Raw genomic sequence first — 16,540 nt, 5'->3', positions numbered from 1 at the left:
TTTGTTCAGTATACTTAGGGCCAGGAGTTTTCCCTGACCGCGTGACCTGACTGGGACAAACTCCAGGCCCCTACTAGTAATAGTTGTAGGCTATTTGCTTTATGACAGCATTTAACTAGGGCCCAGAGTTTTTCTTGCATGTTCAGGTGATGTGGTGAGGAACACTACAGTGATAGATATCTGTCAAAATGTTGTAAATTAATGAAATATTTTGACAGAAATGTATCTCCATAAAAAACTCCTGGCCCTAATCATGCTGTCAGCTCTATATGTAATATGAATACAAGCAGTCTGATGGTATTTACATGGTATTTACAGATTAACACTTCAACATACTGTTGCTTTAGAGAGTGTGACCAAATCTCAGATGACAGTGTCTCACTATTCCAGTGCACTACTTTTGACCAGAGCCAACTTACCCTTTGAAGAACCCTTTTTGGTTCCTGGTAGAACCCTTTTTGGTTCCTGGTAGAACCCTTTTTGGTTCCTGGTAGAATCCGTTTTGGTTCCTGGTAGAACCTTTTTGGTTCCTGGTAGAACCCTTTTTAGTTCCAGGTAAAACTCTTTTGGGCTCCATGGTGAAACCTCTGTGAAAAGGGTTCTACATGGAACTCAAAGGGGTTCTACCTGAAACCAAAAGGGTTCTTCAAAGGGTTCTCCTATTGGAACAACCGAGGATCCTTTTTTGCACATTATTTTCTAACAGTGTATGTAGAAGTAGTGCACTAGATAGGGAGTAGGGTGTCATTTGAGATCAAGTCTTAAGAATTATATTTCTGTTTGTTTAGCGTCATGATGACCAGATGGTTGGAAACAGTTTGTTATGTAGCAGTTTGATGTCGACGCAGAAACAAGATATAAAACACAAACTGGCAAGTGGGCATATCTCTCTCTCTCTCTCTCTCTCTCTCTCTCTCTCTCTCTCTCTCTCTCTCTCTCTCTCTCTCTCTCTCTCTCTCTCTCTCTATCTCTCTCTCTCTCTCTCTCTCTCTCTCTCTCTCTCTCTCTCTCTCTCTCTCTCTCTCTCTCTCTCTCTCTCTCTCTCAGATATTTGTATTGTTCTGTGGGGAGTTTGTGGAAGGCTTTAAGTGTTCTCCATATGAGTCACAAAATAAAGTAGGAGATGAAAGAAAGAGGGGAGGAGAGAAGAAAAAGGGGGAGGGGAGGAGAGAAGAAAAAGAGGGGGGAAGCTTGTATTAACCCAACTGTGAACCCCTCTTTCAGAGGAGTCAAATATCCACCAGTCAAATGTCATCCTCCTCCTCTCCCTCCATCCATTCTTCCTCGTCCAAGCCTTTCTCTTCTCCTCCCATACTCTGTAATACTCTACCAACTGCACATTCCTACACATGTTTGATTGGAGAGTGGAGCCCACTTTAATATATCACCGTTTGCGCCAACAGTGTGTGTGTGTGTGTTTGTGTGTGTGTGTGTGTGTGTGTGTGTGTGTGTGTGTGTGTGTGTGTGTGTGTGTGTGTGTGTGTGTGTGTGTGTGTGTGTGTGTGTGTGTGTGTGTGTGTGTGTGTGTGTGTGTGTGTGTGTGTGTGTGTGTGTGTGTGTGTGTGTGTGTGTCTAGGGCTAGAATCTGTAACCGGATTGAGCGTTACAGTTTATAGTAAGTACTAAGCCATCTTGGGTTAAGTCATCTATTTCTCTTCTCCAACTCTCTTTCTCTTTCTCTCTTTCTTTCTCTCTCCCTCTTCTTTCTCTCTCTCTCTTTCTTTCTCTCTCCCTCTTCTTTCTCTCTATCGTGGTACTTGTTTTTCATGAACAATATAGAGGTACAGCAGAGACTAACAATAGTAGGAATAGTGATGACCATTATTGTAATAACCATAGTATATGACCACAGTATACAGTATTACCGTAATAACCGTAATTAGCACAGTAGATGATAGTAGTAACCACAGTATACAGTATTACCGTAATAACCACAGTTTATGACACTTGTAACCATAGTATACAGTATTACCGTAATAAGCACAGTATATGACAATAGTAACCATAGTATACAGTATTACCGTAATAACCACAGTACTTCAGAAAGAGTAAAAACTCTGCATACCTCTAAGGGAGTGTAATACCAAGGTAGCTGAAAATCATAGAATTAGAATGAGCAGAAGGTGCATAGAACCTCGGACAATGGCAATTTGACATTATGGCCTCATTGACTTGAATAGGGAATCCCATTCTAGTCATTCTATTTCTGTGCTGAAAACACAGAGGCTCCAGAATACAAGGCAAACCAACACTGAGTTTCTTCGTAGTTCTTTTGAATATAGTTCCATTCACTAAATATTTTAAACAAGTGTCACTTGACTATGGATTAATAACGTTATAATTTACTTTTCTCATTTTTCTTCTTCTTCTTACGTCTTTATAAGTTGTTGTTTGGTTTTTCCTGAAGGAACGACGTAAGAAAAAGAGCGCCCAGATAGTCGGTCATCCGGAGTCGTTCTGTCTCGGTGTTGTTGCTGGAGGGACAGAGCAGAGTTTGAACAGGGGGTTCTCCCTGTCTTTGTCCATGTTGCTGGAGGGTCAGAGCAGAGTTTGAACAGGGGGTTCTCCCTGTCTTTGTCCATGTTGCTGGAGGGACAGAGCAGAGTTTGAACAGGGGGGTTCTCCCTGTCTTTGTCCATGTTGCTGGAGGGACAGAGCAGAGTTTGAACAGGGGGGTTCTCCCTGTCTTTGTCCATGTTGCTGGAGGGACAGAGCAGAGTTTGAACAGGGGGGTTCTCCCTGTCTTTGTCCATGTTACTGGAGGGACAGAGCAGAGTTTGAACAGGGGGGTTCTCCCTGTCTTTGTCCATGTTGCTGGAGGGACAGAGCAGAGTTTGAACAGGGGGGTTCTCCCTGTCTGTCCATGTTGCTGGAGGGTCAGAGCAGAGTTTGAACAGGGGGGTTCTCCCTGTCTTTGTCCATGTTGCTGGAGGGACAGAGCAGAGTTTGAACAGGGGGGTTCTCCCTGTCTTTGTCCATGTTGCTGGAGGGACAGAGCAGAGTTTGAACAGGGGGGTTCTCCCTGTCTTTGTCCATGTTGCTGGAGGGACAGAGCAGAGTTTGAACAGGGGGGTTCTCCCTGTCTTTGTCCATGTTGCTGGAAGGACAGAGCAGAGTTTGAACAGGGGGTTCTCCCTGTCTTTGTCCATGTTGCTGGAGGGACAGAGTAAGGTTTGAACAGAGGGGTTCTCCCTGTCTTTGTCCATGTTACTGGAGGGACAGAGTAAGGTTTGAACAGAGGGGTTCTCCCTGTCTTTGTCCATGTTACTGGAGGGACAGAGTAAGGTTTGAACAGAGGGGTTCTCCCTGTCTTTGTCCATGTTGCTGGAGGGACAGAGTAAGGTTTGAACAGGGGGTTCTCCCTGTCTTTGTCCATGTTGCTGGAGGGACAGAGTAAGGTTTGAACAGAGGGGTTCTCTCTGTCTTCGTCCATAAGGGGCGCTCTAGCTCAATAGCACCAGGCTTTGTGTTTTCTCCTTCTGATTGAGAGCCACAGAGGCACAGCCCTACTCTCCGTGCCGGGAGCAGTTAGGAAAAGGTTCCATAATCGTGTGGTGAAAGGAGTCTTAGAACATTAGAACACAGCAACAGAACGCAGAACCAACGGATCCACTGTCCATTCTATACAGGGTACCAGGAGTGTGAGAAAGAAGGATGGGTTAGCATCAGTATTCAATTCACAGTCTTAGTGGATCCAGAGTCCACTATCCTCTCCTGTACGTACACACTCAGACATTCACACACACACTATCCATCATCCTATTGTACTTGTAACATGGATGGTTGGACTGGATATATGGATGGATGCACAACGCAGAGAGGGGTGAATGAAAATACTCCTTTGTAAAAGTGGGAGGAAAAGGGGGAGGAATTTGAGCGTAGCGCTCTTGGACGTAATGCCAACACGGCATCCTTCACTTCCTTCCTAGCAATCATTGACATTCAGGCTGTGTGGTCTGTAAACCTGAAGCTCAGACGGTAGAGAGGGGCTGCACTATGGGCAGAGAGAGACAGAGCATGACTTCCAGCTAGGGAGGAGAAGAATAGAAGGAAGGTAAAGGAGAGGAAAAGGCTGCAGCATCACCGCTGCACTAAATGGACAGCGTGAGAGAGAAAGCATGTGGCGAGGGCACAAAGAACTCGGTGATGCATCCTTATCGTTTTTAACTGTCCTATATGTCAGATGGAGGGATAGCTGTATTCTTGTTCTGTCTCTGTGAGTTTTGAGATAGTTGTTCGAACAGTGGGTTTTCATCTCAGTTCTGGAATCCCCTCAGGTCTAGAATCCCCTCTCAGGTCCAGAATAACCTCTCAGGTCCAGAATAACCTCTCAGGTCCAGAATCCCCTCTCAGGTCCAGAATCCCCTCTCAGGTCCAGAATAACCTCTCAGGTCCAGAATAACCTCTCAGGTCCAGAATCCCCTCTCAGGTCCAGAATAACCTCTCAGGTCCAGAATAACCTCTCAGGTCCAGAATCCCCTCTCAGGTCCAGAATAACCTCTCAGGTCCAGAATCCCCTCTCAGGTCCAGAATAACCTCTCAGGTCCAGAATAACCTCTCAGGTCCAGAATAACCTCTCAGTTCTAGAATCCCCTCTCAGTTCCAGAATCCCCTCTCAGTTCCAGAATAACCTCTCAGGTCCAGAATGTCTCCAAAGAGTACAGCCACGTTCAGACCACTTCGTCCTCTCCTTAGGACAGATGAATGGACCCCTTCTCTGCAGACACACACACATACAGTAGACACGCCCCAACGATCCTCCTCTAGTATAAATCCCCTGGGGGTTTTCTGTCGTAGCAGTCCAATGGTCCTAACAGAGACCTGTAGTCTAAACCTGTTTAATCAACCCAATCAGACTCTCCCTTAGGAAAGATCCGCAGGGTTCCATGCTGTGTACTCTTTCCCTCCATCACTCCTGCATGCGTTTGGTTATCCTTTCCTGCACGCAACGCACACGCAAACACACATGCAAGGTTTGGGTGTGTGTACTGCTGGGTGTGTGTACTGCTGTTCACTGTTAGTCTTACAGTACTGCTGCTCACTGTTAGTCCTACAGTAATTATATTGTACTACTGTACTACTGCTGTTAGTAGTACTAGTATACATAGTCTCTTCAAACAGTTCAAGCTGATCTATTTCAGGTTATACGGTAGGTATGCATATCGTTGTACAAGTTAAATATGTATGGCCTTCTATCTCGCAATAAATGTTTTTAACATAAACCAAACATAGAACACGGATGACACAGGCGTTGATGTGCCGTCGTTGTTGTGAACTAGCTCTGTGTGGTGTTGTTGTTGTGAACTAGCTCTGTATGGTGTTGTTGTTGTGAACTAGCTCTGTATGGTGTCGTTGTTGTGAACTAGCTCTGTATACTGTCGTTGTTGTGAACTAGCTCTGTGTGGTGTCGTTGTTGTGAACTAGCTCTGTATGGTGTCGTTGTTGTGAACTAGCTCTGTGTGGTGTCGTTGTTGTGAACTAGCTCTGTATGGTGTCGTTGTTGTGAACTAGCTCTGTATGGTGTCGTTGTTGTGAACTAGCTCTGTTTGCTGTCGTTGTTGTGAACTAGCTCTGTTTGCCGTCGTTGTTGTGAACTATCTCTGTATGGTGTCGTTGTTGTGAACTAGCTCTGTATGGTGTCGTTGTTGTGAACTATCTCTGTATGGTGTCGTTGTTGTGAACTAGCTCTGTATGCCATCGTCATTGTGAACTAGCTCTGTATGGTGTCGTTGTTGTGAACTAGCTCTGTTTGCCGTCGTTGTTGTGAACTAGCTCTGTATGGTGTCGTTGTTGTGAACTAGCTCTGTTTGCCGTCGTTGTTGTGAACTAGCTCTGTTTGCCGTCGTTGTTGTGAACTAGCTCTGTATGGTGTCGTTGTTGTGAACTAGCTCTGTATGGTGTCGTTGTTGTGAACTAGCTCTGTATACTGTCGTTGTTGTGAACTAGCTCTGTTTGCTGTCGTTGTTGTGAACTATCTCTGTATGGTGTCGTTGTTGTGAACTAGCTCTGTATGGTGTCGTTGTTGTGAACTAGCTCTGTTTGCTGTCGTTGTTGTGAACTATCTCTGTATGGTGTCGTTGTTGTGAACTAGCTCTGTTTGCCATCGTTGTTGTGAACTAGCTCTGTTTGCCGTCGTTGTTGTGAACTACCTCTGTTTGGTGTCGTTGTTGTGAACTAGCTCTGTTTGCCGTCGTTGTTGTGAACTAGCTCTGTTTGCCGTTGTTGTGAACTAGCTCTGTATACCGTCGTTGTTGTGAACTAGCTCTGTATACTGTCGTTGTTGTGAACTAGCTCTGTTTGCCGTCGTTGTTGTGAACTAGCTCTGTATGGTGTCGTTGTTGTGAACTAGCTCTGTATACCGTCGTTGTTGTGAACTACCTCTGTATACTGTCGTTGTTGTGAACTAGCTCTGTTTGCCGCCGTTGTTGTGAACTAGCTCTGTATACTGTCGTTGTTGTGAACTAGCTCTGTATACCGTCGTTGTTGTGAACTAGCTCTGTTTGCCGTCGTTGTTGTGAACTAGCTCTGTTTGCCGTCGTTGTTGTGAACTAGCTCTGTATGCTGTCGTTGTTGTGAACTAGCTCTGTTTGCCGTCGTTGTTGTGAACTACCTCTGTATGCCGTCGTCCAAGTGCTTTGATTCAAACGTAAAGGGGTAGGGCTTGGTACCAGGTCCAACTGTCAATCTTCCTGTAGAATGTTTTGGACTTTACGTAATAACCATAGTATATGACCATTCTCGTTTTTAATATAACACACACTCACACCATGTATTCAAAAGACTAAAGTTCAATGTGGTATATTTTACCAGCATTGGCCTGTAATCTGGCTGTTTTGGATGGCCCGTTGATAGTAGACATTGGTGGTGTTTCCATGGTTGAATCAGATTCATTTCCACATCATTGACAGTCATACGTTCAGGCTCCCAGAGTGAAGGTATTATCTAATCTATCCTTCTTTCCCTAGTATAGTAATCACACAATGAGCCTGGATGCACAGTACCATTCACACAGCAAAGTAAAAATATGAGAACGAGATTGATGAGTCGAAGCATCGATTCCTCCAACTCAGCAAATGAAACCCTTCATAACAGGATGGACCGTGTTTGGAAACAAAACTCCTTTGATGACCGCTGTGACCATCGTGTCCAACCGTTGGGCGGTTAATGTTCGGTCCATCAGTGGCCGAGTGGTCTGGTTGGATATTCATTCTTCCATCAATGGTCCATTTACATGGTCGATCAATGGTTGACAAGTGGTTATATATTCAACCTCTACTTTGCCAGCCAGCTATTGGTGTTGGTGAGGTTACAGTAAGAATGAATATCAGGGTCGGTCCGGGACTCATTGGTCCTGGGGCGGTCTGGTCCCGTTATTACCAGTGGTCGTATCCCCTCCTCCGTCCGACGACGTGGAGAATTCCGTGATGCGTCGCGCAAGGGGGTTTGTGCTCTTCAGGAGTTCCATGGCAGAGAGGCGTGTCCCTCCCCTGCTGGACTTACTGCCCTTCTTCTGTAACAGGGCCATGAAGTTGTCGTTCCGCGAGCTGGACCGCAGGGTGGAGCCCAGGGTCAAGGTTTGGAGGTCCCCCCCACTGGTGCTGTGCTTCACTGGGGAGATCAGACTCTGGCGGCTGCCGAATGAGTCCCCTGGTTCTTTACGACCCAGGACTTTTCTCTTCGACCTGGAGGGAGGAGAGAAATAGAATGTCATTTAGACTTTTCAGAGTAAAAAACATTGTAAGGTAAAACATGTATAGTTGTTAATATGCTTAGAATGATTCATACATACTGGAAAACCCACAGTAGATATTAGTGTTATTTGTTTCTTGGAAGGTTAAATACAATTTTTAACCGTTATTCAAATAAATGTCTGTTTGTTGGCGTACCTGTGTATTTTGGTGAAGAGGTCCTCCATGTTGTGTGTGTTGGGTGTGTTTGTTGGCGTACCTGTGTATTTTGGTGAAGAGGTCCTCCATGTTGTGTGTGTTGGGTGTGTTTGTTGGCGTACCTGTGTATTTTGGTGAAGAGGTCCTCCATGTTGTGTGTGTTGGGTGTGTTTGTTGGCGTACCTGTGTATTTTGGTGAAGAGGTCCTCCATGTTGTGTGTGTTGGGTGTGTTTGTTGGCGTACCTGTGTATTTTGGTGAAGAGGTCCTCCATGTTGTGTGTGTTGGGTGTGTTTGTTGGCGTACCTGTGTATTTTGGTGAAGAGGTCCTCCATGTTGTGTGTGTTGGGTGTGTTTGTTGGCGTACCTGTGTATTTTGGTGAAGAGGTCCTCCATGTTGTGTGTGTTGGGTGTGTTTGTTGGCGTACCTGTGTATTTTGGTGAAGAGGTCCTCCATGTTGTGTGTGTTGGGTGTGTTTGTTGGCGTACCTGTGTATTTTGGTGAAGAGGTCCTCCATGTTGTGTGTGTTGGGTGTGTTTGTTGGCGTACCTGTGTATTTTGGTGAAGAGGTCCTCCATGTTGTGTGTGTTGGGTGTGTTTGTTGGCGTACCTGTGTATTTTGGTGAAGAGGTCCTCCATGTTGTGTGTGTTGGGTGTGTTTGTTGGCGTACCTGTGTATTTTGGTGAAGAGGTCCTCCATGTTGTGTGTGTTGGGTGTGTTTGTTGGCGTACCTGTGTATTTTGGTGAAGAGGTCCTCCATGTTGTGTGTGTTGGGTGTGTGTCCACCGACATCATCATCCGTTTCCTCTGTGATGTGGAGTTCCGTTTTACCACTAAAGTCCAAACTACTCTGCTCAAAGTTCTCCTCCACTGCATCATCACCTGGAGACAATAGGATTGGTCAGTTCCTCTCTACGACAAGAAACATTTCTATCAATGAATACCAGTCAATAACTTAAGAAAACAATTAACAATGAATAAAAACAGTATTGGTAGTTATGTTTTTTAAATTGCTATGGCAACCACTTACACATCAACTAACAACTGAAGAGAATCAGAAACAGTCGTTTTGAACTGTAACACGTTTGCTTATTCTGTCAGGATCTGAATTCCAGCTAAATAAATTGTCATTAATTAGTTCCCTGTCACAACATTATACACATACCTGTCCCTATCTCTACAGTGGCCATCCTCCCTTCCAGGTCTGTAAGAGAACAATCCTGCAATGAAGACTGTAATGAAGACTCCATTGAGCTCTCCTCATCTGTTCCCAGGTGGTTTTCCTGGTTTTCCTCTTTACCGGGAATCTCCTCAGGTGGGAACGCTCCAATAGGAGAGCGGAGAGCGGCTGGGCCGTCCATCTGTGTTCCCTGTCTGTCGGTGGTACCGTTGGAATGCACCGTGGTGGAGTTGGAGGGGAAAAGGAGACTGTTGGGCTTCTTGGGAACTGGTGGAGGAACCTTGAGGAGAGATTCAGAATTAGTGGATTGTCTACATGATAACTAAAGGACAATTTGGTTTGTAGCAGGAAGTAGTCAAAGTATTTGGTTTGTAGCAGGAAGTAGTCAAAGTATTTATTTTGTAGCAGGAAGTAGTCAAAGTACATACAGGTAATATATGTAGATTATATGGAATGGGAGTACCATCCTCCTCAGTGATTTTCATAAAAATGTCAATGGTCAAACATTTAAAAAGTTATCATTTTTAGATAAAACTATACTAAATAAATTCAGCAAAAAAAGAAACTGAGACCCTGTCTTTGAATGATAATTCGTAAAAATCCAAATCACTTCACAGATCTTCATTGTAAAGGGTTTAAACACTGTTTCCCATGCTTGTTCAATGAACCATAAACAATTAATGAACATGCACCTGTGGAACGGTCGTTAAGACACTACCAGCTTATAGATGGTAGGCAATTAAGGTCACAGTTATGAAAACTTAGGACACTAAAGAGGCCTTTCTACTGACTTTTAAAAACACCAAAAGAAAGATGCCCAGGGTCCCTGCTCATCTGCGTGAATTTTTTTATTTTTTTATTTCACCTTTATTTAACCAGGTAGGCTAGTTGAGAACAAGTTCTCATTTGCAACTGCGACCTGGCCAAGATAAAGCATAGCAGTGTGAACAGACAACAACACAGAGTTACACATGGAGTAAACAATAAACAAGTCAATAACATAGTAGGGGGAAAAAAGAAAAAAAAAGAGAATCTATATACAATGTGTGCAAAAGGCATGAGGAGGTAGGCAATAAATAGGCCATAGGAGCGAATAATTACAATTTAGCAGATTAACACTGGGGTGATAAATCATCAGATGATCATGTGCAAATAGAGATACTGGTGTGCAAAAGAGCAGAAAAGTAAATAAATGAAAACAGTATGGGGATGAGGTAGGTAAATTGGGTGGGCTATATACCGATGGACTATGTACAGCTGCAGCGATCGGTTAGCTGCTCAGATAGCAGATGTTTAAAGTTGTTGAGGGAGATAAAAGTCTCCAACTTCAGAGATTTTTGCAATTCGTTCCAGTCGCAGGCAGCAGAGAACTGGAAGGAAAGGCGTCCAAATGAGGTTTTGGCTTTAGGGATGATCAGTGAGATACACCTGCTGGAGCGCGTGCTACGGGTGGGTGTAGCCATCGTGACCAGTGAACTGAGATAAGGCGGCACTTTACCTAGCATAGCCTTGTAGATGACCTGGAGCCAGTGGGTCTGACGACGAACATGTAGCGAGGGCCAGCCGACTAGGGCATACAGGTCGCAGTGGTGGGTCGTATAAGGTGCTTTAGTAACAAAACGGATGGCACTGTGATAAACTGCATCCAGTTTGCTGAGTAGAGTATTGGAAGCTATTTTGTAGATGACATCGCCGAAGTCGAGGATCGGTAGGATAGTCCGTTTTACTAGGGTAAGTTTGGCGGCGTGAGTGAAGGAGGCTTTGTTGCGAAATAGAAAGCCGACTCTCGATTTGATTTTGGATTGGAGATGTTTGATATGAGTCTGGAAGGAGAGTTTGCAGTCTAGCCAGACACCTAGGTGCTTATAGATGTCCACATATTCTAGGTCGGAACCATCCAGGGTGGTGATGCTAGTCGGGCGTGCGGGTGCAGGCAGCGACCGGTTGAAAAGCATGCATTTGGTTTTACTAGCGTTTAAGAGCAGTTGGAGGCCATGGAAGGAGTGTTGTATGGCATTGAAGCTCGTTTGGAGGTTAGATAGCACAGTGTCCAAGGAAGGGCCAGAAGTATACAGAATGGTGTCGTCTGCGTAGAGGTGGATCAGGGAATCGCCCGCAGCAAGAGCAACATCATTGATATATACAGAGAAAAGAGTCGGCCCGAGAATTGAACCCTGTGGTACCCCCATAGAGACTGCCAGAGGACCGGACAACATGCCCTCCGATTTGACACACTGAACTCTATCTGCGAAGTAGTTGGTGAACCAGGCAAGGCAGTCATTAGAAAAACCGAGGCTACTGAGTCTGCCGATAAGAATATGGTGATTGACAGAGTCGAAAGCCTTGGCCAGGTCGATGAAGACGGCTGCACAGTACTGTCTTTTATCGATGGCGGTTATGATATCGTTTAGTACCTTGAGCGTGGCTGAGGTGCACCCGTGACCGGCTCGGAAACCGGATTGCACAGCGGAGAAGGTACGGTGGGATTCGAGATGGTCAGTGATCTGTTTGTTGACTTGGCTTTCGAAGACCTTAGATAGGCAGGGCAGGATGGATATAGGGGGTGCGACAATGGCGGCGGACAGTTTCAGAAATAGAGGGTCCAGATTGTCAAGCCCAGCTGATTTGTATGGGTCCAGGTTTTGCAGCTCTTTCAGAACATCTGCTATCTGGATTTGGGTAAAGGAGAAGCTGGGGAGGCTTGGGCGAGTAGCAGCGGGGGGGGCGGAGCTGTTGGCCAGGGTTGGAGTAGCCAGGAGGAAGGCATGGCCAGCCGTTGAGAAATGCTTGTTGAAGTCTTCGATTATCACGGATTTATCGGTGGTGACCGTGTTACCTAGCCTCAGTGCAGTGGGCAGCTGGGAGGAGGTGCTCTTGTTCTCCATGGACTTTACAGTGTCCCAGAACTTTTTGGAGTTAGAGCTACAGGATGCAAATTTCTGCTTGAAAAAGCTGGCCTTTGCTTTCCTGACTGACTGTGTGTATTGGTTCCTGACTTCCCTGAACAGTTGCATATCGCGGGGACTATTCGATGCTATTGCAGTTCGCCACAGGATGTTTTTGTGCTGGTCAAGGGCAGTCAGGTCTGGAGTGAACCAAGGGCTATATCTGTTCTTAGTTCTGCATTTTTTGAACGGAGCATGCTTGTCTAAGATGGTGAGGAAGTTACTTTTAAAGAATGACTAGGCATCCTCAACTGACGGGATGAGGTCAATATCCTTCCAGGATACCCGGGCCAGGTCGATTAGAAAGGCCTGCTCGCAGAAGTGTTTTGGGGAGCGTTTGACAGTGATGAGGGGTGGTCGTTTGACCGCGGACCCGTAGCGGATACAGGCAATGAGGCAGTGATCGCTGAGATCCTGATTGAAGACAGCAGAGGTGTATTTGGAGGGCAAGTTGGTCAGGATAATGTCTATTAGGGTGCCCATGTTTACGGATTTAGGGTTGTACCTGATGGGTTCCTTGATGATTTGTGTGAGATTGAGGGCATCTAGCTTAGATTGTAGGACTGCCGGGGTGTTAAGCATATCCCAGTTTAGGTCACCTAACAGAACAAACTCTGAAGCTAGATGGGGGGCGATCAATTCACAGATGGTGTCCAGGGCACAGCTGGGAGCTGAGGGGGGTCGGTAGCAGGCGGCAACAGTGAGAGACTTATTTCTGGAGAGATTAATTAAAAAAATTAGAAGTTCGAACTGTTTGGGCATAGACCTGGAAAGTATGACAGAACTTTGCAGGCTATCTCTGCAGTAGATTGCAACTCGTCCCCCTTTGGCAGTTCTATCTTGTCGGAAAGTGTTATAGTTGGGTATGGAAATCTCAGAATTTTTGGTGGCCTTCCTAAGCCAGGATTCAGACACGGCAAGGACATCAGGGTTGGCAGAGTGTGCTAAAGCAGTGAGTAAAACAATCTTAGGGAGGAGGCTTCTGATGTTGACATGCATGAAACCAAGGCTTTTTCGATCACAGAAGTCAACAAATGAGGGTGCCTGGGGACATGCAGGGCCTGGGTTTACCTCTACATCACCCGAGGAACAGAGGAGTAGTAGGATGAGGGTGCGGCTAAAGGCTATCAAAACTGGTCGCCTAGAGCGTTGGGGACAAGGAATAAAAGGAGCAGATTTATGGGCGTGGTAGAATATATTCAGGGCATAATGTGCAGACAGGGGTATGGTGGGGTGCGGGTACAGCGGAGGTAAGCCCAGGCACTGGGTGATGATAAGAGAGGTTGTATCTCTGGACATGCTGGTTATAATGGGTGAGGTCACCGCATGTGTGGGTAGGTGGGACAAAGGAGGTATCAGAGGTATTAGGAGTGGAACTACGGGCTCCATTGTGAACTGAAACAATGATAACTAACCCGAACAACAGTATACAAGGCATATTGATATTCGAGAGAGACATATAGTAAGGCATAAAGTAATCGCAGGTCTTGATTGGGAGAGCTAGCTAAAACAACAGGTGAGACAACAGCAGCTAGTCAGCTAGCACAACAACAGCAGGTAAAATGGCGATGACTAGGCAGAGAGGGTCGGATTAACTACACACAGAGCCTGAGTCCGCGGCTGGGGCCGACAGATAAACACAAATAAACAGAATGGAGTACCGTGATTAATGGACAGTCCAGCAGGCATCAGCTATGTAGCCAAGTGATCATAGTGTCCAGGGGGGAGCAGTGGATGGAGCAGGGAAGCCGTCACCACGCTAGCACGCGGCGTTTAAAGTTAGTAGCCCGGGGGTGGTCTGCTCAGACGGAGGCCGGTTGAGGGCACAGCGGATGGAGTATTCGTCGGCAGACCAGACGTGGTGGTGCGGCGGGGCGTCGTGTCGACAGAGAATCCAAGCCAGATGGCGAAAGAGGTATTGTAGAATTTTGTTTGCTAACTGGTGCTAGCTTCGTGGCAGTGGCGTTAGGGGATAGCTTCGGTACTGGGTGCCACGGAGGGTGCAAGCTAGCTGTGAGCTAGCTAGCTGTAAGCTGTGAGCTAGCTAGCTGTGAGGATCAGAAGTAGTGGCTCAGGGATTACAGCAGGAATCCGGCGTTGTTGTGGAGAGACAGTCTGATGCTGGTAGATTGGCGAGTAATATCCAGGCTAAGAACAGGGCTGGTGTCTGTGCAGAAGGTAAAAGTGACTAAATAGCTTGTAGCTGATTAGCTGGTTAGCTACTGGAGGTTAAAAATAATAGCGATTCCGTATCACATTGGGTGAGGCAGGTTACCGGAAGGTATAATCGAATTAAAAATCGAAAAGAGATAGATTTTTTTTTTTTTAAATATATACAAAAAATACGAAAAATACAAAGTACACGGGAGGACGGACAAAACACGCCTACACTGCTACGCCATCTTGGATCGAATGTGCCTTAGGCATGCTGCAAAGAGGCATGAGGACTGCATATGTGGCCAGGGCAATAAATTGCAATGTCCGTACTGTGAGACGCCTAAGACAGCACTACAGGGAGACAGGACAGACAGCTGATCGTCCTCGCAGTGGCAGACCACGTGTAACAACACCTGCACAGGATCGGTACATCCGAACATCACAGCTGCGGGACAGGTACAGGATGGCAACAACAACTGCCAGAGTTACATCAGGAACACACAATCCCTCCATCAGTGCTCAGACTGTCCGCAATAGGCTGAGGGAGGCTGGACTGAGGGCTGATAGGCCTGTTGTAAGGCAGGTCCTCACCAGACATCACCGGCAACAACATCGCTTATGGGCACAAACCCACCGTCGCTGGACCAGACAGGACCGGCAAAAGGTTATCTTCACTGACAAGTAGCGGTTTTGTCTTACATGTGGTGATGGTTGGATTCGCATTTATCGTCGAAGGGATGAGCGTTACACCGAGGCCTGTACTTTGGAGCGGGATCAATTTGGAGGTGGAGGGTCCGTCATGGTCTGGGGCGGTGTGTCACAGCATCAGCGGACTGAGCTTGTTGTCATTGCAGGCAATCTGAACGCTGTGCGTTACAGGGAAGACATCCTCTTCCCTCATGTGGTACCCTTCCTGCAGGCTCATCCTGAGATGACCCTCCAGCATGACAATACCACCAGCCATACTGCTCATTCTGTGCATGATTTCCTGGAAGACAGGAATGTCAGTGTACTGTCATGTCGAGCGAAGAGCCCGGATCTCAATCCCATTGAGCACGTCTGGGACCTGTTGGATCGGAGGGTGAGGGCTAGGGCCATTCCCCCCAGAAATGTCCGGGAACTTGCAGGTGCCTTGGTGGAAGAGTGGGGTAACATCTCACAGCAAGAACTGGCAAATCTGGTGCAGTCCATGAGGAGGAGATGCACTGCAGGACTGTTACTTTTGATTTTGACCCCCCTCCCCCATTGTTCAGGGACACATTATTCAATTTCTGTTAGTCACATGTCTGTGGAACTTGTTCAGTTTATGTCTCAGATGTTTAATCGTGTTATGTTCATACAAATATTTACACATGTTAAGTTTGCTGAAAATTAACACAGTTGACAGTGAGAGGACGTTTCTTTTTTTTAAATATAATCACGTCACAAAATAATTGATTAAAACACACTGTTTTGCAAATAAGGTCTACAGTAGCCTCAACAGCACTCTGTAGGGTAGCACCATGGTGTAGCCGGAGGACAGATAGCGTCCTTCCTCCTCTGGGTACATTGACATTGACAACCCCTTCCACAGACTTCCACAGTAATTATGACAACTTCCGGAGGACGTCCTCCAACCTATCAGCGCTCTTGCAGGATGAACTGACATGTCGTCCACTCAATCAAAGGATCAGAGAATGAATCTAGTACTGAAAGCATAAGCTACAGCTAGCTAGCACTGCAGTGCATACAATCTGGTGAGTAGTTGACTCAAAGACAAAGACAATAGTTGAACATTTTTGAACAAATACATTTCTTCCAAAATGAAGGAGAGGCAAGGGAGAAATAGAGAGAGAGAGAGATTATCATTTTTTTTCACTTTCAGTTTCACTTAGTTAGCAAGCAAATGCAGCTAGCTAGTTTAGCCTACTGAAACACCCTGCTCAAACAGAGGGATGCTATGTTAGCTAGCTGGCTAGGACTTTCCAACACAACACTGGGACTCTTTCAAGTCCTGGTAATCTTTTGGTGTTACTAATTTATTACCACCGGTGTAACTGCTTACAGACTGTACACTGTAGCGTTACTGCATGAAGCGGGATTACTAACGCGGTGGTTCTACTAGCTATACTGACTATGACGTTACTTTAGCTAATAAGGTGACAACGACGTAGGCTGTGTGTAAGTTAGTGGTTTGGCTTGGAAAGGTTTTTTCGACTAATCACATACAGCAGATGTGTTGTGTATTGAAGTCCACAAGTGAAGGGAAGAGGTGAAAGGAGAGCGAATAGATGCAAGAAGGAATACAATGTGGCTGCTATGAAAGTGAACTGTGTTTACGTGTGATCAGTGGTGTATTAATTCGCAATTTTGTTGAAACATACCTGAATTT

At 45.9% G+C, this 16,540-nt stretch overlaps 1 protein-coding gene across 1 annotated transcript in view; it reads right to left on the bottom strand.

Annotated features, from left to right (window-relative positions):
* Positions 1-7,342: 7,342 nt before the first annotated feature.
* The window catches only part of LOC120030508 (NHS-like protein 2), a 99,298-nt gene continuing 90,100 nt past the window's right edge, over positions 7,343-16,540 (bottom strand). The window contains exons 9-11 of the mRNA XM_038975916.1: positions 9,053-9,347; positions 8,619-8,769; positions 7,343-7,682 (exon numbers count right to left, since the gene is read on the bottom strand). Coding sequence (XP_038831844.1) covers positions 7,343-7,682; positions 8,619-8,769; positions 9,053-9,347 — 786 coding nt within the window. The remainder of the gene's footprint in view (positions 7,683-8,618; positions 8,770-9,052; positions 9,348-16,540) is intronic.

This window comes from Salvelinus namaycush, chromosome 36 (assembly GCF_016432855.1).
Source record: "Salvelinus namaycush isolate Seneca chromosome 36, SaNama_1.0, whole genome shotgun sequence".
NCBI lineage: Eukaryota > Metazoa > Chordata > Actinopteri > Salmoniformes > Salmonidae > Salvelinus > Salvelinus namaycush.
The sequence above is the reverse complement of the archived record's forward strand: the minus strand, read 5'-3'. Positions and strand labels throughout refer to the sequence as shown.